The sequence below is a fragment of the Lepidochelys olivacea genome (assembly GCF_965140295.1).
Source record: "Lepidochelys olivacea isolate rLepOli2 genome assembly, chromosome: 1".
NCBI lineage: Eukaryota > Metazoa > Chordata > Testudines > Cheloniidae > Lepidochelys > Lepidochelys olivacea.
The window spans coordinates 211973079-211998609 of NC_140411.1; the positions used below are offsets into that span (position 1 = coordinate 211973079).

At 45.0% G+C, this 25531-nt stretch overlaps 1 protein-coding gene across 3 annotated transcripts in view; it reads right to left on the reverse strand.

The window, feature by feature from the left end:
* KPNA1 (karyopherin subunit alpha 1) overlaps positions 1–25531 on the reverse strand; it is a 154703-nt gene that overhangs the window by 55316 nt on the left and 73856 nt on the right. For all 3 annotated transcript variants that reach the window (XM_084619754.1, XM_084619755.1, XM_084619756.1), the window contains exon 7: positions 17720–17808. In XM_084619754.1, the coding sequence (XP_084475880.1) occupies positions 17720–17808 (89 nt within the window). The remainder of the gene's footprint in view (positions 1–17719; positions 17809–25531) is intronic.

The following is a 25531-nucleotide window of genomic DNA, read 5'->3' on the forward strand; positions in this document are numbered from 1 at the left end:
AGCTTTTCTAAATAGTCCTTGTCAGGTTTTCCAACACACACTCTGAACTCTGGCATGCAGATGTGGGGACCAACATGAAAGACCCCCTAAGCTTATATTCTACCAGCTTAGGTTAAAACTTCCAAGGCACAAATTCCTTTCCTTGTCCTTGGACAGTATTGCTGCCACCACCAACCAAGTGATTTACACAAAAATTTAGGAAAGCGTCACTTGGAATCCCTATCCCTGCAAAATATCCCCCCAAGCCCCTTCAAGCCCTTTCCTGGGGAGGCTTGAGAATAAACTACCAACCAGCTGCCTTAACAATGTAAGCACAGACCAGACGCTTTGTCTTCAGGATACTGAAATCAATCAGGTTCTTAAAAGAAGAACTTTATTTAGAAAGAAAAAAATAAAAATCACATCTGCAAAATCAGGATGGAAGGTAACTTTACTGGATAATAAAAAGATTTAAAACACAGAGGATTCCCCACTGGGCTCAGCTTCACAGTTACAAAAACAGGAATAAAACTCTCTCTGCAGCACAGGAAAATTCACAAGCTAAAACAAAAGATAACCTAACTAATTTCCTTGCCCTACTTACAATTTGTGTGAATTTAGAAGGATTATTCCGAGTATATTTTCAGGAGATGTTGTACCTGCTTGGCTTCTCCTCCATCCGGAGAGGGAACAACAAACAGAGCACAAACAAAACCTCCCGCCCGCCCCCGCAGATTTGAAAGTATCTTCTTTTCTCATTTGTCCTTCTGGTCAGGTACTGACTAGGTTATTTGAACTACTTAACCCCTTACAGGTAAGGCAATTTAGTATAGCTGCCAAGGAGGGATTTTATGCTACCCTTCTCTCTATATTCATGACAGTCCTTAACTTGTTCTTCAACCACTGAGGGCTGCTCACCTTCTCCCCATACTGTGCTGCCCAGGACAGCAGTGTGGGATCTGACCTTGTCTGTGAAGACCAAGGCAAAAAAAAAAAAAAAAAAAAAAAACCATTGAGTACTTCAGCTTTTTCCACATCATCTGTCTCTAGGCTGCCTCCCCCATTCAGTAAGGGTCCCACACTTTTCCTGACCTTTTTCTTCTTCCTAACATACCTGTAGAAACCCTTCTTTTTACCCTTCACATCCCTTGCTAGCTGCAACTCCAGTTGTGTTTTTGCTTTCCTGATTACACTCCTGCATGCTCGAGCAATATTTTTATACTCCTCCCTAGTCTTCTCAGTAAGTTTCCTCTTCTTGTAAGCTTCCTTTTTACGTTTAAGCTCACAGAAGATTTCACTGTTAAGCCCAGCTGGTCACCCGCCATATTTGCTATTCTTTCTGCACATCGGGATGGTTTGTTCCTGTGCCGCTTCTTTAAAATACAGCCAGCTTTCAACATCAGGCTAACAGGCCTATAATTTACCATGTACCATTTTAAAAACTGACACAAAATTAGCTTTCTTCTATACTTCTGGAACTTCTCCAGAGCTCAAAGACTTACTGAAAATCAACATTAACGGCCCAACAAGTGCCTCAGCCAGCTCTTTTAAAGCATCTCAGGGAACTAATTACTGCAAGGTAAGTAACTGTTAGTTTTTATTTATTTATTTGTTGTTTATATATTCTGCTCTTGGTGACTAAAACAGAGTTTCCCTACTAGTAGGGGGCAGGCCACAGGAGGCCTACGTGAAGAGTGAGTATAGGAATGCCTTACAAAAAAAAAAAAGTGTCCAACATGCATACTTGCATCAGAGAACAATAAATGTTAAAGGTGTTGATCTGTCCTACACAACTCTGATATGGGAATGTTATCCACATGGGCCATACAGGCTGCCTGAGCCTGTAGAAGGAGCTTTAACCTGTTCAGGTGGATTTTTCTTAGATAAAACAATGACAGTCCAAGACACACTTGGATAGTCTAAGCCCTGGTCTACGCTACGAGATTAGGTCGAATTTAGTCGTGTTAGGTCGATTTTAAAATGAATGAGTCTACACAACCAACCCCGTTCTGTCGACCTAAAGGGCTCTCAAAATCGACTTCTGTACTCCTCCCAGCCAAGGGGAGTAGTGTTAAAATTGACCTTGCTGGGTCGAATTTGGGGTAGTGCAGATGCAATTCAACAGTATTGGCCTCCGGGAGCTATACCAGAGTGCTCCAATGTGACCGCTCTGGACAGCACTTTCAACTCCGATGCACTAGCTAGGTACATAGCAAAAGCTCCAAGAAATTTTGAATTACATTTCCTGTTTGGTCAGCGTGGCGACCACAGCAGCACAGGTGACCATGCAGACCCCAAGAATTGCAAACGAGCTCCAGAATGGACCGAAAGGGAGATACTGGATCTGACTGCTGTATGAGGACAAGAATCTGTCCAGGCCAGTCTCCGATCAAAAAGAAGAAATGCTAATATATATGCCATAATCGCACAGGGCATGATGAAGGATGTTAGGGAGATTTCAAAACCTGTGCCGTCCATTGTAGGTGACAAATCTGAGGAATTGTCGCAGACTGAAGTGTCACTAGAGGAGGTTTTGGAATTAATTGAGAAACTTAACAGTAACAAGTCACCAGGACCAGATGGCATTCACCCAAGAGTTCTGAAAGAACTCAAATGTGAAATTGCAGAACTATTAACTATGGTTTGTAACCTGTCCTTTAAATCAGCTACTGTACCCAATGACTGGAAGATAGCTAATGTAACGCCAATATTTAAGAAGGGCTCTAGAGGTGATCCTGGGAATTACAGACTGGTAAGTCTAACGTCAGTACCGAGCAAATTAGCTGAAACAACAGTAAAGAATAAAATTGTGACACACATAGAAGAACATAAATTGTTGTGCAAAAGTCAGCATGGTTTCTGTAAAGGGAAATCATGTCTTACTAATCTATTAGAGTTTTTGGAAGGGGTCAAACAAACAAGTGGACAAGGGGGATCCAGTGGACATAGTGCACTTAGATTTCCAGAAAGCCTCTGACAAGGTCCATCACCAAAGGCTCTTACGTAAATTAAGTTGTCATGGGATAAGAGGGAAGATCCTTTCATGGACTGAGAACTGGTTAAAAGACAGGGAACAAAGGGTAGGAATAAATGGTAAATTTTCAGAATGGAGAGGGGTAACTAACTACTGGTGTTCCCCAAGGGTCAGTCCTTAGGACCAATTCTATTCAACTTATTCAAAAATGATCTGGAGAAAGGGGTAAACAGTGAGGTGGCAAAGTTTGCCGATGATATTAAACTGCTCAAGATAGTTAACACCAAAGCAGACTGAAGAACTTCAAAAAGATCTCACAAAACCTAAGTGATTGGGCAACAAAATGGCAAATGAAATTTAATGTGGATAAATGCAAAGTAATGCACACTGGAAAAAATAACCCCACCTATACATACAATATGATGGGGGCTAACTTAACTACAATTAATCAGGAGAAAGATCTTGGAGTCATCATGGATAGTTCTCTGAAGACATCCTCGCAGTGTGCAGTGGCAGTCAAAAAAGCAAATGGGATGTTAGGAATCATTAAAGAAGGGGTAGAAAATAAGATGGAGAATATCTTATTGCCCTTCTATAAATCCATGGTACACCCACATCTTGAATACTGTGTACAAATGTGTTCTCCTCATCTCAAAAAAGATATACTGGCATTAGAAAAGGTTCAGAGAAGGGCAACTAAAATGATGAGGGATTTGGAACGGGTCCCATATGAGGAGAGGTTAAACAGGCTAGGACTTTTCAGCTTGGAAAAGGGAAGAATATAAAAATGTTGCTCGGGCATCTAGGAATGAAATCAGGAGGGCCAAATTGCACCTGGAGCTGCAGCTAGCAAGAGATGTCAAGAGTAACAAGAAGGGTTTCTTCAGGTATGTTGGCAACAAGAAGAAAGCCAAGGAAAGTGCGGGACCCTTACTGAATGAGGGAGACAACCTAGTGACAGAGGATGTGGAAAAAGCTAATGTACTCAATGCTTTTTTTGCCTCTGTCTTTACGAACAAGGTCAGCTGCCAAACTGCTGCGCTGGGCAACACAGCATGGGGAGTAGGTGGCCAGCCCTCTGTGGAGAAAGAAGTGGTTAGGGACTATTTAGAAAAGCTGGACGTGCAAAAGTCCATGGGGCCGGATGTGTTGCATCCGAGAGTGCTAAAGGAGTTGGCGGATGTGATTGCAGAGCCATTGGCCATTATCTTTGAAAACTCATGGCAATCGGGGGAAGTCTCGGACGACTGGAAAAAGGCTAATGTAGTGCCCATCTTTTAAAAAGGGAAGGAGGAGGATCCTGGGAACTACAGGCCAGTCAGCCTCACCTCAGTCCCCGGAAAAATCATGGAGCAGGTCCTCAAGGAATCAATCCTGAAGCACTTACACGAGAGGAAAGTGATCATGAACAGTCAGCATGGATTCACCAAGGGAAGGTTATGCCTGACTAATCTAATCGCCTTCTATGATGAGATTACTGGTTCTGTGGATGAAGGGAAAGCAGTGGATGTATTGTTTCTTGACTTTAGCAAAGCTTTTGACACGGTCTCCCACAGTATTCTTGTCAGCAAGTTAAAGAAGTATGGGCTGGATGAATGCACTATAAGGTGGGTAGAAAGTTGGCTAGATTGTCGGGCTCAACGGGTAATGATCAATGGCTCCATGTCTGGATGGCAGCCGGAATCAAGTGGAGTGCCCCAAGGGTCGGTCCTGGGGCCGGTTTTGTTCAATATCTTCATTAATGATCTGGAGGATGGTGTGGATTGCACTCTCAGCAAATTTGCGGATGATACTAAACTAGGAGGAGTGGTAGATACGGTGGCAGGTAGGGATAGGATACAGAGGGACCTAGACAAATTGGAGGATTGGGCTAAAAAAAAAATCTGATGAGGTTCAACAAGGATAAGTGCAGAGTCCTGCACTTAGGACGGAAGAATCCAATGCACCGCTACAGACTAGGGACCGAATGGCTAGGCAGCAGTTCTGCAGAAAAGGACCTAGGGGTGACAGTGGACGAGAAGCTGGATATGAGTCAACAGTGTGCCCTTGTTGCCAAGAAGGCCAATGGCATTTTGGGATGTATAAGTAGGGGCATAGCCAGCAGATCGAGGGACGTGATCGTTCCCCTCTATTCGACATTGGTGAGGCCTCATCTGGAGTACTGTGTCCAGTTTTGGGCCCCACACTACAAGAAGGATGTAGAAAAATTGGAGAGAGTCCAGCGAAGGGCAACAAAAATGATTAGGGGTCTGGAACACGACTTATGAGGAGAGGCTGAGGGAACTGGGATTGTTTAGTCTGCAGAAGAGAAGAATGAGGGGGGATTTGATAGCTGCTTTCAACTACCTGAGAGGTGGTTCCAAAGAGGATGGTTCTAGACTATTCTCAGTGGTAGGAGAGGACAGGACAAGGAGTAATGGTCTCAAGTTGCAGTGGGGGAGGTTTAGGTTGGATATTAGGAAAAACATTTTCACTAGGAGGGTGGTGAAACACTGGAATGCGTTACCTAGGGAGGTGGTAGAATCTCCTTCTTAGAAGTTTTTAAGGTCAGGCTTGACAAAGCCCTGGCTGGGATGATTTAATTGGGGATTGTTCCTGCTTTGAGCAGGGAGTTGGACTAGATGACCTCCTGAGGTCCCTTCCAACCCTGATATTCTATGATTCTATGACGACTAAGGGGGGATATGACAGAGATATATAAAATCATGAGTGGTGTGGAGAAAGTGAATAAGGAAAAGTTATTGACTTATTCCCATAATATAAGAACTAGGAGCCATCACATGAATTTAATGGGCAGCAGGTTTAAAACAAATAAAAGGAAGTTCTTCTTCACTCAGCGCACAGTCAACCTGTGGAACTCCTTGCCTGAGGAGGTTGTGAAGGCTACGTCTATAACAGGGTTTAAAAGAGAACTGAATAAATTCATGGAGGTTAAGTCCATTAATGGCTATTAGCCAGGATGGTTAAGGAATGGTGTCCCTAGCCTCTGTTTGTCAGAGGGTGGAGATGGATGGCAGGAGAGAGATCACTTGATCATTACCTGTTAGGTTCACTCCCTCTGGGGCACCTGGCATTGGCCACTGTTGGTAGACAAAACACTGGGCTGGATGGACCTTTGGTCTGACCCAGTATGGCCATTCTTATATTCTTATGGAGAGAGGCTACAACAGGGACACACAGCAGTGCCGTGTGAAAGTTAAGGAGCTCAGGCAAGCCTACCAAAAGACAAAGAGGCAAACAGTCGCTCCGGGTCAGAGCCCCATAGATGCCACTTCTATGATCAGCTGCATGGCATTCTAGGGGGGACCCCTACCGTCCGCGGACACCTGCAAGGGGGGAGTCTCACACAACATGGAGGAGGATTTAGTGGATGAGGAAGAGAAAGTGCAGCAGGCAGGCGGTGAATCCGTTCTCCCCGGCAGCCATGACCTTTTCATCATCCTGGAGCCAATATCCTCCCAAGGCGGGATCCCCGACCCTGAAGCCAGAGCCCACAGCTCTGGTGAGTGCAGATGTGTAACTACAGTACAGAGTTTAAAAGCAATAGTGATTAATGTTTGATTTGCTCTGAAGAACTGGGATGCATTCGCGGCCAGTACAGCTTCTGGAAAACTCTGCTAACGTGTCTGGGGATGGAGTGGGAATCCTCCAGAAACGTCTCCATGAAGCTTTCCTGGAGGTACTCTGAAAGCCTTTGCAGGTTTCTGGGGAGCGCTGCCTTATTTCGTCCTCCACTTTACCATGCCAAGCCAGTAGCAAGTAGTCTGGAATCATTGCAGCACAAAGCATGGCAGCGAATGGTCCTGGGTTTTGGTCCCATTCAAGCAATGTTCAGTCTATATCTTTCTGTGTTAGCCTCAGGAGAGTGATATCATTCATGGTCACCTGGTTGAAATAGGGGAATTTTTGTAAGGGAACAGTAAAAGGACCCCGTTCATGCTGGATTGTTTGTGCTTGGCTAAAAGGGATCATCCTGGAGAATAGCCAAGCGGCATGGGGAGGGGTGAAGGAATCACCCTAGAGAATAGCCATGTGATGGAATGCGGGGAGGTGTCTGCTGCACATCCACCCGAAAACCACAGCCCCTCCTTTTAAATGGCAAACCCAACCAAAATTGCTTGCTATGGGAAAGGATGGCGCTAAAGTTTGAAAACATTCCCACATGTTATGAAGGTGGAAGAAGCCAACCCTGCATACCAAAAGGCTTACCATGGCTGCCAGAAACCGAATTCTGTTGCCCAGCCCTTTGTGATGTGTCACCATACCAGCAGGCGCTCAATATAAAAGGTAAAATGCAACCTTGTACCTAAAGCATGTGTGCTGTCTGCTGTGAATTGCTTGATTCACTGTGAAAGAGTCTCCCTTTTGTTCTCAGAAATGTATCATCTTAAATTTTACTCTCCCTTTTTATCTCCTCCCAGGTGCAAATGTTTCTATGCCCCCCACCCCCATCTCCATCCATGAGGTTATCGCAGATTAGACGGAGGAAAAAAAACGCACTCACGATGACATGTTTTCCAAGCTCATGCAGTCCTCACGCACTGATAGGGCACAGCTGAATGCATGGAGGCATTGAGTGGCAGAGGCCAGGAAAGCATTAAATCCCTACTCAGCCACTCCACCTGGGCTACCTTATCAATTATTTCCCTTTTTTTTTTTTAAATTAAGAAAGAATGCATGGTTTCAAAACAATAGTGACTTTATTTCCTTTGCCAGCTGTGATCGAAGGGGGGACGGTGGTTGGCTTACAGGGAATTAAAATCAAGAAAGGGGGCGGGTTTGTAGCAAGGAGAAACACACACAGCTGTCACACCATAGCCTGGCAAGCAAAGCCTTTGTGATGCGCAGCGCGCCTAGCTGTGCTCTTCTAATCGCCCTGGTGTCTGGCTGCTCAAAATCGGCCATCAGGCGATTTGCCTTAACCTCCAACCCTGCTATAAATATCTCTCCCTTACTCTCACAGATATTATGGAGCACACAGCAAGCAGCAATAACAATGGGAATGTTGGTTGCACTGAGGTATAACCTAGTGAGCAAAAGTGCCAGAGAGCTTTTAAATGTCCAAAGGAACATTCTACCACCATTCTGCACTTGCTCAGCCTATAGTTGAACTGCTCCTTACTGCTGTCCAGGCTGCCTGTGTACGGCTTCATGAGCCATGGGAGCAAGGGGTAGGCTGGGTCCCCCAGGATAACTATTGGCATTTCAACATCCCCAACGGTAAGTTTCTGGTTTGGAAAGTAAGTCCCTTCTTGCAGCTACTCAAACAGCCTGCAGTTCCTAAAGATGCGAGCGTCATGCACCTTTCCTGGCCATCCCACGTTGTCGTCGGTGAAACGTCCCTTGTGATCCACCAGTGCTTGCAGCACCATTGAGAAGTACTCCTTGTGGTTTACGTACTGGTCGGCAAGCTGGGCCAGTGCCAAAATAGGGATATGCGTTCCGTCTATCGCCCCACCACAGTTAGGGAACCCCACTGCAGCAAAGCCATCCATTATGACCCGCACATTTCCCAGAGTCACTACCCTTGATAACAGACCGTCAGTGACTGCATTGGCTATTTCGATCACAGCAGTCCCCACAGTAGACTTGCCCACTCCAAATCGATTCCTGACTGACCGGTAGCAGTCAGCCGTTGCAAGCTTCCACAGGGCTATTGCCACTTGCTTCTCAACTGTCATGGCAGCTCTCATCTTGGTATTCCTGCACTTCAGGGCGGGGAAAAGCATCTCACTGAGTTCCAGGAAAGTGGCCTTACACTTGCGAAAGTTTCACAGCCACTGGGAATCATCCCATACCTGCAAGACTATGCGGTCCCACCAGTCTGTGCTTGTTTGCCAGGCCCAGAATCGGCGTTCCACTGTATCAACCAGCCCCCCTGCCGCCATGATGTCCCAATTGCCACAGCCCGTGCTTTCAGAAATGCCTGTGTCCATGTCCTCATCACAATCGTCCTCATGCTGGCGTCGCTGAGTCCGGTTCTGCACATACTCCAGGATAACGCACAAGGTGTTTACAATACTCACAACAGCAGTGGTGAGCTGAGCGGGCTCCATGCTTGCCGTGGCATGGCATCTGCACGGGTAACCCACGAAAAAAGGCACAAAACGATTTTCTGCTGTTGCTTTCATGGAGAGAGGGAGGGAGGGGCGACTGACATGTAACAGAAACACCCACAACAATGTTTTTGCCCCATCAGGCATTGGGATCTTAACCCAGAATTCCAATGGGCAGCAGAAACTGTGGGAAAGCTACCCACAGTGCACCGCTCCGTAAGTCGATGATATCCATGGTATTGAGGACGCACTCCGCCAGCTTAATGCACTTAGTGGGGACATACATAATGAACTGTATAAAATCAATTTCTAAAAATTGACTTGTATAAAATTGACCTAATTTTGTACTGTAGACATACCCTAAGACAACAGAAGTTATCCCTTAACCCTTTCAACAAAAGCCTAGGTGTACATCTGAATACCTTAGTCCTAGGCAAGTAAAATTACTATACTCTCATGACATCATACATGTGAAATTTTTCCTGGGAGTGCAATGCAATTTGGAGAAGAAAACCAGGAGTGAATCAACTCATTGATGTGGAAGTCAGAAACCACCTTAGGCAGAAGCTTCAGGTGAGGCCTGAGAATGTGACTTTGTCCTCATGAAAGATAGTGTACGGAGGGCTCATTATGAGGCCCTGGGGATCCCTATCCTGCTAGCTGATATGATGGCCACCAAAAAGGCCATCAACAGGTGGTAAATAGAACATGTAGCCAGTGGCTCAAAGGGAGGACCTATCAGTTCAGTGAACACCAGGACAGAGGGAGAGTGGTTCTTGGGCTAGCAGGAAAACACATGAGCACCTGAAGGAATCTCATCACGGCAGACTGCAAGACAACAGTATAGGTTTGTACAGAATGATTTACAGATATTGCTGTGAGGTATCCAACTAAGGACCCGGCCTGATTGTTTTGGAGAAACTAAATAGTCTAGAATAGCAGGAATCAGGGCTGCTACAAGCAAAAGCTGGCAGTGCATTGCCTAGAGAAAATCTCTCCACTTGGCTCTCAATGTCAGGCTGGCTGAAAGCTTCTTGCATAGGAGCGAGAGGTTTAAACCTCAGCAGAGAAGCTTCTTTCTGTAGATGTCAGTCAGCCAGAATTCAGGCTGTCAGGTGCAAAGGACATCAGATCTGGTTGCAGAATTTGTCTGCTATTCTGCAAGACCAGATCTGGTAGGACCAGCAAGATGACGAGTCATTGTATTGACAGGTTCACAAGGGACTAGTACCAAAACTGTGGCCCATGCTGGGACTATCATAACTCACCCCATATCCTGCTTTAGTTTCCTCAAGACCCAGCGTACTATGGGTATCCTTGAAAAGGTATACATCAAAGCAGGAGCCCATGGATAAGAAAGGTGTCTGAGAAGGAGCCCAAGCTCATGCCACCTCTGCAACACAACACTTCTTGTTGTGATTGGCCACAAACAGGTCCTCATGCGGGAACAATGCAGGCCATTTGCTACTAACTCTTTGAGGACTGAAATCTAAAGGGACCACTCGAGGCTCTTGGACACGTCTCTGTTGACTTGAGGCACCAGCATGTTCTGGAGGCTGGGAAGGTGTATAGCTGGCAGAGTGACATGACTAATCCCAGAGATGCACAGCTTCCTGGCTGAGGAGAGAGGGATCTGGCTCCCCCTTGCCTGTTGATGTAGTGCACTGATGTGGAGTTGTCCATAAACTCTCACATCATTACATCCTGGAGGAGGAAAGTTCTACATGCTAGTCAGATAGCCTTGAGTTCCTGAATGTTTATGTCTGGGGAGACCACTTCTCTTGAATCTTCAGGTGGTTGAAATGTGCTCCCTACCCCTAGGTGGATGCATCCATAAAGAGAGAGTCTTTGCTGGTAGAAGCATGAAAAAAAAAGATACTCTGCTGTGCACAAGGGTTAGATCTGTCCACCAATCTATTGAGAATAGGACTTTAAAAAATCATGACCACCCTGTTCACGCTGTTCCTGTTTAGTAGATACACTAATCTCAATCATCCTTGCAAGGGCTGTTGAAGGTGAAGGCTGACATGCTGGGTGGCATATGTTGCATTTTAACATGTGCTCAAATGTCTGAGGCAGGACCTCACCAGTGTGCTGGGATGAGTCTGGAGTTAGTTGATGAGATAGAACATAATTTAAAATCTCTTTTGAAGGAGTTACACTCTTGCCAAGCTAGAATCTAATAGCCCCATGATAAACTCTATATTTTGAGCCAGAGTCTGTGTGGATTTTCCCCTGCTGATCCTGAGTCCCAGCATGGCAAAGAGGCTTAGTATCCTCTGAAGTGAGTCAGTCACTTGCTGGAGGCTGGGGGGTAGAGGGAAATATTCCCCCAAGCTAGCCAATCATCTAAGCAGGGATTCACCTGGATTCCTTGTCTTCTTAGATCAGGGGGTGGGCAAACTTTTTGGACCGAGGGCCACATCGGGGTTGCAAAACAGTATGGAGGGCAGGGTAGGGAAGGCTGTGCCTCCTCAAACAGCCTGGCCCGCCCACTATCCGTGCCCTGACTGCCCTCCCTCAGAACTCCTGACCCATCCAACCCCCTTTGCTCCTTGGCCCCTGACCACCCCCTCCCAGGACCCCCCCGCCCTTAACTGACCCCCCAGGACCCCACAACCTATCCAACCCCCCTGCTCCCTGTCCCCCCCGAACCCTGGGACCCCACACCACTATCCAACCCCCCCTGCTCCCCACACCCTATCCAACCCCTCCTGCTCCCTGTCCCCCCGAACCCTGGGACCTCACCCCTATCCAACCCCCCCTGCTCCCTGTCCCCTGACTACTCCCCAGGACCTCCTGCCCTCCCCCTGTCCCCTTACCAGGCCACTCAGAGCCACAGGACAGGCTTATTTGAAAGCCTGGGAGGTGGGCGGCGCAAGCCACACTGCCTGTATGGCTGCGAGGGAGGGTGACAGCGGGGGAGAGGTCAGGGGCTAGCCAGGATGGTCCCGTGGGCTGGATGTGGCCCACGGGCCGTAGTTTGCCCACCCATCTTAGATGGGTGGCCACCATAATTATGACTTTGATGAACACCTGTGGAGCCATGAACAAGCCGAAGAATAGGGTTCTGTTGGTAGTCTGATGTCCCTGTGAGAAACTTCAGATACTTACTGTGGCAGGATATATTGAGATGTAAAAGTAGGCTGGGTCTGAAGGTGAAGAGCCGGGAACCAGTCAATGGAATCCAGGGAGGGGACCCTATTCAGAAGCAAGGGTATCCATATGGAATATGGAGAAGTGAGGGATGTAGGTATTAAGACAACTGAGACAGAGGATGGATCTCCAACCTCTTTTCTCCTTTGAGATGAGAAGGTTACTTAACTGTAGCTGGAGGTTCTTCAAGATGTGTGGTCCCTATCTGTAGTCCACTGAGAGTTTATGCATATGTGCCATGTGTCCAGAACCGGATAATTTGAAAGTAATAGTAGTGTCCATTGTCTATGTATACATTCTTGCTTTGTCTCATGGTTTTGTCCAAGGCAGATTGACCGCATCTCCAGTTCCTTCTCCACCACAAATTGAACAGATCCAAAACAGAGGGGAAGGAGGGTGGGAAGTGAAATACAGATTTAGACCACACATCTCAAAGAACCTCCAGTTACAGGTAAGTAACCTCCTCCTCATCTTCTTCGAGTGATAGTCCCTATTGTATTCCCCTGAGGGTGATTAACAAGCAGTATCTAATTTGGAAGAAGGTGAGAGGAAGAGAATGGAATGGTTGAGCGGAGGGCAGCTGCACCAAATGAGGCATGTTGCAGAGTCCTGCACCAAGGTGTAGTGTGCAGTGAAGGTATGAATTGAACCTTGCCCTACATGTCTGGAAGCAGCACATTGTGGAGGGTGGCAGCAGTCAACGTCTGGGCTCTTGTGGAATGGGCTCTCACCCCAAGGGGTGGAGTCAGTCCCAACAACTGATAGCACAGCATAATGCACCCTGAAACCCACGTGGAGATTCTATGTGGAGATGGCCTGCCCCATAATCCTCTCAGCTATAGCGATAAACAAATCTAGGGGACTTCCTGATTGGTCTCGTCCTTTGCGGGTAGAAGGCCAAGGTCCTGTGGACGTCGAGAAAGTGAAGGCTCAACTCATCTACTGAGGTGAGAGGTTTGGAAAAGAAAAAGACAGTTACTCACCTTCTTGTAATTGTTGTTCTTTGAGAGGTGTTGTTCATGTCCATTCCAATTAGTTGTGCGCACGCCGCATGCATGGTCGTCAGAAACTTTTTCCCTTAACAGCTCGTGTTGGATTGGCCAGGGAGCCCACTGGAGTGGTGCCCTCATGGCGCTCAACATGAGACCCTGCCGACCCGACCCCCCTTCGGTTCCTTCTTGCTGGCTACTTCCAACAGATGGTAAGTATTGGAATGGACCTGAAAACCTCTTGAAGAACAAGTTACAAGAAGGTGAGTAACCGTCTTTTCTTCAAGTGATTGTTCACATCAATTCCAATTAGGTGACTTTCAAGCTCTCCCACGGGGGTGGGGTCAGAGTTAAGGAATCACTGACTGGAGCACTGCTCTACTGAGAGCTGCATCGTCTCTAGCATGCTGTGTGATGGTACAGTGGGTGTGTGGCAAAGGTGTGCAAGGGATGGCAAAGGTGTGCACGGAGGACCAGGTAGCTGCTCTGCAGATCTCTTGTATGGGCATCTGGGCCAGGAAAGAGGTGGAAGAGGCTTGAGCCCTTGTCAAGTGGGCCGTTATAACCAGGGCTGAAACCTTGGCAAGGTCATAGCAGGTATGGATACAGTCCATAATCCAGAAAGAGATGCACTGTGAGGATGTCCCTTCATCTGGTCTGCCACGGCTACAAACAGCTGGTTTGATTTCCTGAAAGGCTTTGTGCACTCATGGCTCCATGTCTAGTTGGCAGCCGGTATCAAGTAGCGTGCCCCAAGGGTTGGTCCTGCATATCAAGAGCTGTAAACTACATGCCCTTCTCTAGCAACAGTATGATGGCTGCTAAGGTGACCATACAAAATTTGGGCTTGTGGACGAAGCGGTTGAGGCAACGGAGATTCAGGATTGGTCTCTACCTGCCCTTCTTCTTGGGTACCAGGAAGTAGGTAAAATAGAACCCAGTGCCCTGATAGTTTGGAGGAATGTGCTCTGTAGCTCCCCTTTGTGGTAGGGAGTCTACTTCTCATGACAGTGGTCCCTGAAAAGGGATCAGGGCGGGGGATGTGGATGAAATAGCATGGTGGATGACATCCAGGACACACCTGTCCATTGTTATTGCACTCCAGGCTGGTAAGAGGAGTATGAGACAACCCCTGAAGAGGGTGGGTCGGTTGCATGGCAATAGGCACAGCAGTTGACTGCTCTCTAATGGCACTCAGAAATATAGTTTCTGAGAGGTTTCAACACGAGATGATGAAAATTGCAAAGGTGGGCCCAGAGGGCAGGATCATTGGGTCTTCTGGTGCTTATGAGAAGGTTCGTAAGCCTGCTAGTGGAAGAACTGAGGAGTCCTGAATCACTGTGTAGGTGGCAGGCGGTAGAATTTCCACTTGGGTGCAGCGGAATAATATAGATATCCAGCAATCAAAGTGTGGCTCTGGAATCCTTGGGGGAGCGGAGGAAATCGTTGGTCTTCTGAATAAACAGGTGCAACTCATCGAAAGGGGGGTCCTCAGTGATATTCTGCACTCCTCTGTGGAAACCAAATGAGCGTAGCCACAATTCCCTCTACATGACAATGTCAGCGGCCATCAAGCGTGATGAGGTATCCACAGCTTCCATGGCCAACTGTAGGGCCGTTCTAGCCATCAGCTTGCCCCCCTCCAGGATAGACTGGAAACGAGGTTGATCTTGTGGAGGCAGCTTTTCAGTAAAGTCCTCCAATTTGCCGTAGTTAAGGAAGTCCTCTTATGAGGAGAGGCTAAGGGAACTGGGATTGTTTAGTCTGCAGAAGAGAAGAATGAGGGGGGATTTGATAGCTGCTTTCAACTACCTGAGAGGTGGTTCCAGAGAGGATGGTTCTAGACTATTCTCAGTGGTAGGAGAGGACAGGACAAGGAGTAATGGTCTCAAGTTGCAGTGGGGGAGGTTTAGGTTGGATATTAGGAAAAACTTTTTCACTAGGAGGGTGGTGAAACACTGGAATGCGTTACCTAGGGAGGTGGTAGAATCTCCTTCCTTAGAAGTTTTTAAGGTCAGGCTTGACAAAGCCCTGGCTGGGATGATTTAATTGGGGATTGGTCCTGCTTTGAGCAGGGGGTTGAACTAGATGACCTCCTGAGGTCCCTTCCAACCCTGATATTCTATGATAAGTCATATTGGCCAATAAGACCTGGTAGTTTGAAATACAAAATAGGAATCTTGCTGAAGAGAAGACCTTACGTCCCAGAAGGTCTAAGCGTTTGCCCTCCTTATCTGTCGGAGTGGAGTGCAGGTGTTGCTGTCTGGACCGTTCCGTTGCTGCCTGCACCATGAGGGAACTGGGTGGTGGTGTGAGAAAAAACTCTGACCCCCATCTGGTCCGTAGTATCTCTTCTCTGCCCCCTTGGGGGGTAGGCGTGTAAGTGGCCAGGGTATGCCAAACTGTTCAAGCTGGTTGGAGAATAGCAACCCTGATGGTACCAAGAAATGAAGGCTGTCCAGGAGCGGATGCTGTTTGTCTTGTACCTCCTCCATTAGACCATGAAGCTCATTCGCCACCCTTCGCAGGAGTTCTTGGAATTGCTGAAAGTCATCTGGAAGTAAGGGGAAAGTTGAAGTTACTGAAGCATCTGGAGAGGACAATGGGAAATGCTCTTGCTCCGGTAGTACCATCGGAACCAGACTGAGTGGTTCACCCTCCACAACCACTTTGGAGAGCCTACTCAATGGTGCCCTAAGTGGGGACAAGGAGTGAAGCCTTCCTTGACAAACAGGTGGGTTACAAGAGTGGGTGCTGGGGCCTGGATCCCCACTCGGGCCAACAAGATGGATGTTGCGGAGGATCCCATGGAAAGGGCAACCAGCTACTTCCCTACTGCTGGAGGAGGAAGATACTGCCATGCCGCTGGCAGTCCTTTCAGGTATTCATACTGTCACTAGGGAACAGGCAGCCCTTGCACACCATCAGAATGCTCCGATGACGAGAATTCGGATCCCGGTTCCAGTGGCAGTACTGTCGGAAGTGTGCGAACTACAGGAGGACAAGCGAAAGCGTTGCCTGACTGACGCAAGTCCTGGATAGGAGATCGGACCTTCCTAGGTGCAGATGGCAGGGGAAGGCGTGGACATCTCTGTTCCCCTAGGATGAACTGCTCATGTGGCTCTGGTGCGTTCTCCAATTGCCTCAGCATTAACAATACCCATTCCATAGCTGGAGCCAGCGCCGAAGCAGAGGACTGTCCCAGAACCGAAGGATCCTTGTCTTAAGGGAGGCCAACACTGATGGCGTGCGGGGCTCGATACTGGTGGATCCAGTGGTCTGCAGGATTTTTTGTCGTGCTTGTGCACCTTGGAACACTCTGCCCTTCCATGGCTGGAACATGTAGAAGGCGCACCATCCTTCTTCAGTTTGGAGGAAGACTTACTACCGTGCTTACATGCATTCTTCCTTGCCTCCCAACTAGGCACTGGCATGGGGTCCATAGCAGTGGTACCACCAGAGCTGGACTCTATCTCTGGAGCCGGAGGTGCACTCCTGGCTTTCTCAGGCTGATGTACAGGGAGCTTCCCTGGCCTGGGTCCAACTGAGGCCCCATGGCATCTTCCATGAGGTGTTTCTTGCGGCAGAGAGCCTTGCCTTTTCAGGTACAGCTTGGGAAGGACTGGCAGATATTGCACCTGGATGAAATGTGGACTTCTTCTAAGCAGTAAAGGCAGTGTGGGTGCTTGTCACTGACAGAGAATGAACATGGGCAAGAGGCACAGAGCTTGAATCCTGGTGTCTTAGGCATAATCCAGTACCCATGTGTGGGTATGTACTACCCAAACCACTGACTCCAACAGCACTGAGATGAATGTTGGTGTTATGGATCTTTGTGTGAGATCATTCAGTGCCATGACTCTTGGTGCCGAAATGCTTGGTACCAGAATGACTGGTGCAGAAGATGACATCTTCCTAGAAGTACTGGATGCAGTGCTGTTCTTGGACTGAGAAGGGACAGTTTGTACTGACCTGGATTTCAGTGACATAGCACTGGTATGGGACTCCACCTTAAGACTTTGAGAGGGGTGAGTCTAGCAGAGGCATTCTGTCCCCTCTCTGGAGAGGGAGATCGGAAAAAAGCTTCAACTGGTAGAAAATACAGCAGCATGTGTTTAGCAACACACATCAGCTCATGCTCTGGTCTCTGCACTGGCTGCCCATCAAATACAATTCAATTCCAAATCTCATTCCTGCAATCCACTGTAACAAGAACTGCTGTCCAACAGGGAAGACACACAAGAACATTCACAGAAGCTGGACCTAAACTCTGGTACCAAGATGGATAAAAAAATTTTTTTAAATAAAATCTGATTTTTTACTTAAAATGAAATGGTTTTATTTAAATACATTTTTTCTTTAAAAATAAACCTATATAGAATTAAACTTCAAATTATGTCTACCTATATCAAGGTCTAAACGTACTATGTGTAGCTGCAAGGTTACACATACCACATATTATATACAATTGTCTGGGTTGTCTTGTCATGTCTGGCCAATGTATGTCCTTCAGTAGTATTGCCAGTATCTTGAGCAAGATACAAAGTAAACCAAAACAGACTTACTGCAATAGAGTGGGCAGGATGTTGCAGTCCAACACGTAGTCTCTGCACATGGTACTGTCTCCAGCAATATTGCCAAGTGCCCATACTGCCTATGAAGAAAGAACAAAGAAAATACCTGTTTTTATTTTTTTTTTACTCAAGCAAGGTTTTCCTTTATAGTGTATGTGTAGGAGTAAGATATTCTGTGCTAATGCTGACATCCTAGCTAACTTACAGAGGGGAAATATATTCCAGTTGTGAGGTATGGATATACAGCCTGGCTCATCTGGAAATACCAACAAAGGGATGTTCTCACTAACAAGGGCCAAAACAATATTAGCATTTCCTGAAAATTACAAGGGGATGCATTCTCTACACAACCACATTAGGAACAGTGGGAGAAAAGAATCAAGCATAGCATAGCCAAGCCAATATTCAGAGCCCAAGCCTCAAGAAATTTATAAGTCCCTTGACATATACTCTTGGAAAGAAAACCAGGTGAGGCAGAACCGAAATATTGCCTACAAGCTGCACACTGGACATATATGGTAGGAAAATCAGGACAGACTGTCCAACAAGTTCTTAGAATGTATTGGGGACAACTTTTTGTTTCAGAAGGTGGAGGATGTAACTATGGGAGTGGCTATTTTAGATTTGATTCTAACTAATAGGGAGGGAACTCTTGGGAATCTGAAGGTGGAAAGCAATTTGGGTGAAAGTGATAATGAAATTATAGCGTTCCTGATTCTAAGGAACGGCAGGAGTGAGAGCTGCGAAGTAAAGAGAGACTTCAAAAAAGCAGACTTCAACACACCCAAGGAACTCAAAATTATGATTCCAAGGGAAGGAAATCTTAGGGAAATGGGAGTTCCAGAGAGCTGGCAGTTTCTAAAAATACAATATTACAGGCACAACGGCAAACTAACCTGATCTGGAGAAAAGGTGGGAAGAGTAGTAAGAGACCAATATGGTTGCGTCAGGTACTCTTTTTAAGAAACTAAAAATCAAAAACGAATCACGCACAAAATGGAAACAAGACCAAATTGCTAAGGATGAGTATAAAAGAACAGACAAAAACAGCAAGGCAGAAGCACAAAATGAATTACGACAAGCAAGGGACGTAAGAACAGGTTCTATAAATACATTAGAAGTAAGAGAGCAATGTAGGAAAGTGTAGGTCCATTACTTAGAGCAGGAGAGCAAATAATGGATGACACAGAGAAGGCTGAAGTGTTCCTTTTACACTTCAGCTTTCACTAAAAAGTCAATTGAGACCAGATGCTTAAAACAATATTAACAATAGGGAAAGAACAGGTTAAAGAATACTTAGATAAGTTAGATGTATTCAAGTCAGCAGGACCTCATGAAATTCACCCTAGGACTTAAAATTAGCCCAAGCAATTTCTGAACCATTAGAGAGTATTTTTGAAAGTCATGGAGAATGGGGGAGATCCCAGAGGACTGGAGAAAGGACAACATAATACCTATCATCAAAAAAGGCGGAAAAGGGGACCTGAGGAATTATAGACCAGTCAGCCTAACTTGATACCTGAAAAGATCCTTGAACAAATTATTAAACAATTTGTTCAGTCCTGGAGTAATAGCTCATATAGATTTCTCAAGAACAAATCATAATGATCTAACCTAATCTCCTTCGACAGGGTAAGCATCCTAGCGGATCTGCGGGGGAAGAAGCGGACATGATATATCTAAAATGTAGTGAGTCTTTAGAAACTGTCCCATGTGACATCTTCATAAGCAAACTAAGAAATATGGCCTAGACAAAATGACTATAAGGTGGGTGCACAACTCGTTGAAAGGCCATGCCCAAAGAGAGGTTATCAATGGTTTACTCTGAAGCTTGGCAGATGTATCAAGTGGGGTGCCACAGGGGTCTGTTCCAGGTTCAGTACTATTCAATACTTTCATTAATGACTTGGATATTGGAGTGTAGAGTATGCTTATAAAATTTGAGCATGACACCCAAACTGGAAGGAGTTGCAACCACTCTGAAGGACTGCATTAGAATTCTACATAATTTTGATAAAGTGGAGAAATGATCTGAAATTAATATGTTGAAATTCAATAAAGAGAAGTGCAAATTATTACACTTAGGAAGAAAAAAAATCAAATACAAAAATATAAACTGGGAAATAACTGGCTAGGCAGCTGTACTGAAGAGAAGGATCTGAGTTATAGTTCATCACAAATGGAATATATTTGAACAGTATGAGACTGAGGAGAAAAAGGTGAATGTCATTCTAGGCTGTATTAACAAGAATGTTGAAGGTAAGGCGGAAGGGGTAATTGTTTTGCTCTACTCAGCACTAATGAGACCTCAGCTGGAGTACTGTGCCCCAGTTCTGAGCACCGCAAGTTAAGAAAAATGTGAACAAATTAGAGACAGTCCAGAAGAGAACAACAAAAATGATAAGAGGTTTGGAAAATATGACTTCTGAGGAAAGTCTGAAAGCACAGGTCACATTTAGTTTAGAGAGGAAAAGGTGGAGGGGGGCATAGTTTTCAAATACATAAAACGCTATAAAGAGGATGGTTGGTGATCAATGTTCTCCATATCTACCAACGGTAGGATGAGAAGCAATCGGCTTAGTTTGCAGCTAGGAAGATTCAGGATAAATATTAGGAATAATTTATTAATTATATGGATAGTTAAGCACTAGCACAGATTACCTAAGAAAGCTGTGGAATCCCCATCACTGGAGGTTTTTAGACAAACACCTTTCTGCGATGCTCTAGACATATTTAATCCTGCCTCAGTATGGGTGGATGGACTAGATGATCTCGAGGTCTCTTCCAGCTCTATATTTCTGATTCCGTGTGGTCAAAAAAAGATGCGACTTCTGTGTCCTGAGATTATCAATACTCCCAAGGACTGGCTATTTTTTTTTTTAAATTTACTTTGGGAATGATGCTATGACAGTTGTGAGGTCTACTTGTCTAAATTAAAAGCACAATATTAGGTCTCATCCAAGAAAGCTCCCAACTTCATAAACTCATTTGACTGGAAATAGTAGCTATTGGGAGGTCCTTAAGCTGCTGTGTAATGTGTAGGAAAAGAAACTGCATTATCATGGGGGACTTCAGTTGAAGTGGCATATGCTGGAGGTCTCATGCTCCCAGTACTGAAGGCTCCTTGGAATTTCTGAACAGTACAGATAACAGTTTTCTAAGTCAAGAAATGTTGCATCCAGCAAGGTGATTTCTATATTAGATGTCATCTTGACAGATAAGGAGGAATTCATCGCAGTACTAAAAACATGGGTTTATGGGATTAATTTGATAACTTCTCTGATGAGATTACCAGTCTGACTGATAAAGGTAATAGTGTCCATCAGGGTGGATAAAAAAAAAATCGAAGATTTTTTTAAAAAAACCCAAAACCAAAAAAAACCCCTAAAAAAGATTTTTTTGATAAAATGCTTTTTGAGGAAAAAACCTTTCTAAAGATATTTTAATTAAGATACATTATAGCTGAAAGATATCATGGAATAGGGATTATAAATTTTAATTTCATAATATGAGACAATATATTCATGTAATGTTTAAGAAAAGTTTTGTAAATGAGTTCCAATAGTTCAGGGATTAGGAATCCAATTTTATGGAGTTCCAGGGGCTTCTGTATAGATTATTTAGGTTAATCTTTCTATCTACCCAATGGGACTCAGTACCCAGTCTAGAAGATACCATCAGACCTGCTTAGTTTTGCAGTTCTCAAACTGTGGATTTGTGTCTCCAGAGATAACATAACATGCTTGTTAACAGCAAAAATATTTTTAAATAAACAAACAACGTACAGAGGTGAGAAATAACAGACCTCAACTCTATTGTCCCTCTGCAAATTTGTGTACACAGAGTCAGTCCCTTACCTCTCTCTAAAAGTGCAAAGTTTCAAAAAGTACAATGAATAGAAGATTGTTGGGGGCGGAATAGATCTGGACAAGGAGAAGAAATCTGGAGATAAATGTGAGAAGGGAGGGACAGTCAGCAGAAAAAAAAAGTGAAACTGTGAGCAGCATATTCCAGGAGTCTTGAGGTCATTCCGAGTGTAGCCTTCATTGATTTGAGATCTACCATACCATTCTCTCAATAGAAGGGTAAACCTATAATGGCAGCAGGCCTTAAAAGAGACCCAGTTTGGGAATACGAACCATTCAAGAAATATATATGTTTGCTGATTATGTGATTTTCTTTAAAACATCAGTGAACTTGTGGAAGTCACTTAAGCACTTGGATTCAGAGAGACTGTTGAAGTGATAATCTCACTTTTAACAGTAGTAGCTTCTTCTGCTGGTGTTGTAAGAATATTTTCTTCCTTTGGACTAATTCATTCCAAATTGAGAAATCGTTTGGGACATAAAAAAGCAGGAAAGCTTGTTTTTCTTTTCCAGATTTTGAACAAACAGGAAAACGAAGGTGAAGACAACTGAGTTAGCTGGAGAAGCCAATATTTTAAGTTTCTCATATTGACCTGGCTGCCAGTCAAATTAATTTTTGTTTTTTTTAAAAAAATATTTCATTTAACTATGACAGGTTTCAGAGTAACAGCCGTGTTAGTCTGTATTTGCAGACGTTCTTGTTAAACCCTGGATTTGTGCTGGAAATGGCCTACCTTGATTATCATACACATTGTAAGGAGAGTGATCACTTTAGATAAGCTATTACCAGCAGGAGAGTGGGGTGGGGGGAGAGAAAACCTTTTGTAGTGGTAAACACCCATTTTTTCATGTTTTGTGTATATAAAAAGATCTTCTATACTTTCCACAGTATGCATCCGATGAAGTGAGCTGTAGCTCACGAAAGCTTATGCTCAAATAAATTGGTTAGTCTTTAAGGTGCCACAAGTACTCCTTTTCTTTTTTCATTTAACTATCTTAGTTAAAAACAATTTTAACAAAAACAAACTTGATTTTAAAAATCTTGAATGTTTAACTACATTCAAAAATTCATATGCTTGTTTTGTTAAAACACTACATGTTTGCTGTTGAAGAAAAAAATCCAGAATACATAATATTGTTGTTTTAGCCAAATAAAACATTTTAAATGTCTGTCTGGTGATGTTCTCCTCCTAATACAACATGGCAACAAAATCCTCCAAATATTAATGATTAACCTGTTGAATTGGAGATAGTTCACCTCCCAATGACTTCATAAATAACTGCTTTAATTACCCTTGGTAAATCAAATAACCAACCAACCATTCATTTTCTGATATAGCTGTAAAACTAATCTGCAAAGTTTTCAAAATAAATCACTGAAAATGTATAGTGTGTAACTTCTAAAAATGAAACCTACATTTATCTCTTAGTTGTGAAGAATATGTATTAAGGTTATAACAACCAACAAGAATGCACTTTTATGTACAAATCCATGATTAAATTGAGTCTTCATGACTGAACTGATTTGAATCATGATTTAAATCACTAATTTAAATCAAATCCACCCTGGTATCCATGCAACAGAGCTTTGTAAGACAGCTGACTTGGTACTACACAGCTTTCTGATTAAAAAACTAGAATAATACAAAATCAGTGTGGATGAAAACTAGCTAACTGATAGGTTTCAAAGTGTAACTGGGAAATCATCTACAAGCATGTGTGCTGCCCTGGTCTACACTACAGGGTTAGGTCGAATTTAGCCATGTTAGGTTGATATAATAATGAATGCGTCTACACAAGCAACCTCATTCCGTCGACCGAAAGGGCTCCTAAAATCGACTTCTGTAGTCCTCCCCAGCAAGGGGAGTAGCGCTAAAATCGACCTTGCTGGGTCGAATTTGAGGTAGTGTGGACGCAAATCGACAGTATGCACCTCTGTGATCCATCCCAGAGTGCTCCCATTTGACCAGTCTGGACAGCACTTTCAAATCCGATGTGCTAGCCAGGTACACAGGAGAAGCCCCGGGAACTTTTGAATTTAATTTCCTGTTTGCTCAGCGTGGCGAGCTCAGCAGCACAGGTGACCATACAGTACCCCCCAGAATCGCAAACAACTCCAGCATGGAGCGAACAGGAGACAATGGATCTGATTGCTCTATGGGGAGAAGAATCTGCATAGGCAGAACTCCGATCAAAAAGGAGAAATACGAATATATATGCCAAAAATCGCACAGGGCATGGTGGAGAGAGGCTACAACAGGGGGACATAGCGGTGCCGTGTGAAAGTCAAGGAGCTCAGGCAAACCTATCAAAACACAAAGGAGGCAAACGGTTGCTCTGGGTCAGCGTCCCACAGATGCCGCTTCTATGATCAGCTACATGGCATTCTAGGGGTGGATCCTGCTACTACCCCACTACTGTCCGTGGACACCTGCAAGCGGGGAGTCTCACGCAACACAGAGGAGGATTTAGTGGATGAGGAAGAGGAGCAGAAGGAGGAGGAGGAGGAGCAGAATGTGCAGCAGGCAAGCGATTAATCCGTTCTCCCCAACAGCCAGGACCTTTTCATCATCCTGGAGCCAATACCCTCCCAAGGCGGGATCCCCGACCCTGAAGGTGGAGAAGGTACCTCTGGTGAGTGCACATTTGTAACTACAGTACGGGTTTAAAAGCAATAGTGTTTAATGTTTGATTTGCCCTGAAGATTGGGATGCATTCGCGGCCAGTACAGCTACTGGAAAAGTCTGTTAACATGTCTGGGGATGGAGTGGGAATCCTCCAGGGACATCTCCATGAAGCTCTCCTGGAGGTACTGTATCAACCAGCCCCCCTGCCACCATGATGTCCCAACTGCCACAACCCATGCTTTCAGGAACATCTGTGGCCATGTCCTCATCACAATCGTCCTCATGCTGCCGTCTCTTAGCCAGGTTCTGTACATACTGCAGTACAACGCATGAGGCATTTACAATGCTCGCAACAGCACCGGTGAGCTTAGTGAGCTCCATGCTTGCCGTGCTATGACATTTGCATGCGTAACCCAGAAAAAAAGGCGTGAAATGATTGTCTGCCATTGCTTTCACAGAGGGAGCGAGGCGAGACTGACGACAAAACAACACGTGACAGTTTTTGTCCCATTAGGCACTGGGAGCTTAACCCAGAATTCCAATGGGTAGCGGAGACTGCGGGAACTGTGGGATAACTTCCCACAGTGCACCGCTCCGTGAGTCCATGCTAACCACAGTGGTGAGGACGCACGCTTCTGACTTAATGCGCTTAGTGGGACATACACAATCGACTGTATAAAATCGATTTCTAAAAAATCAACAAAAAAGAAAAGGAGTACTTGTGGCACCTTAGAGACTAACCAATTTATTAGAGCATAAGCTTTCGTGAGCTACAGCTCACTTCCTCAGATGCATATCGTGGAAACTGCAGCAGGCTTTATATATACACAGAGAATATGAAACAATACCTACTCCCACCCCACTGTCCTGCTGGTAATAGCTTCTATCACCGGCAGGAGAGTGAATTTGTGTGGGGGGGTGGAGGGTGAGAAAACCTGGATTTGTGCTGGAAATGGCCCACCTGATGATCACTTTAGATAAGCTATTACCAGCAGGACAGTGGGGTGGGAGTAGGTATTGTTTCATATTCTCTGTGTATATATAAAGCCTGCTGCAGTTTCCACGATATGCATCTGAGGAAGTGAGCTGTAGCTCACGAAAGCTTATGCTCTAATAAATTGGTTAGTCTCTAAGGTGCCACAAGTACTCCTTTTCTTTTTGCGAATACAGACTAACACGGCTGTTACTCTGAAACCTAAAAAAATCAACCTAATTTCTTAGTGTAGACATACCATTAGTGGGGTCCCTCAGAGATCGGCTCTTCATTCAACACTATTTAACAGTCAATGATTTAGAAGAGCTGTAGCCAA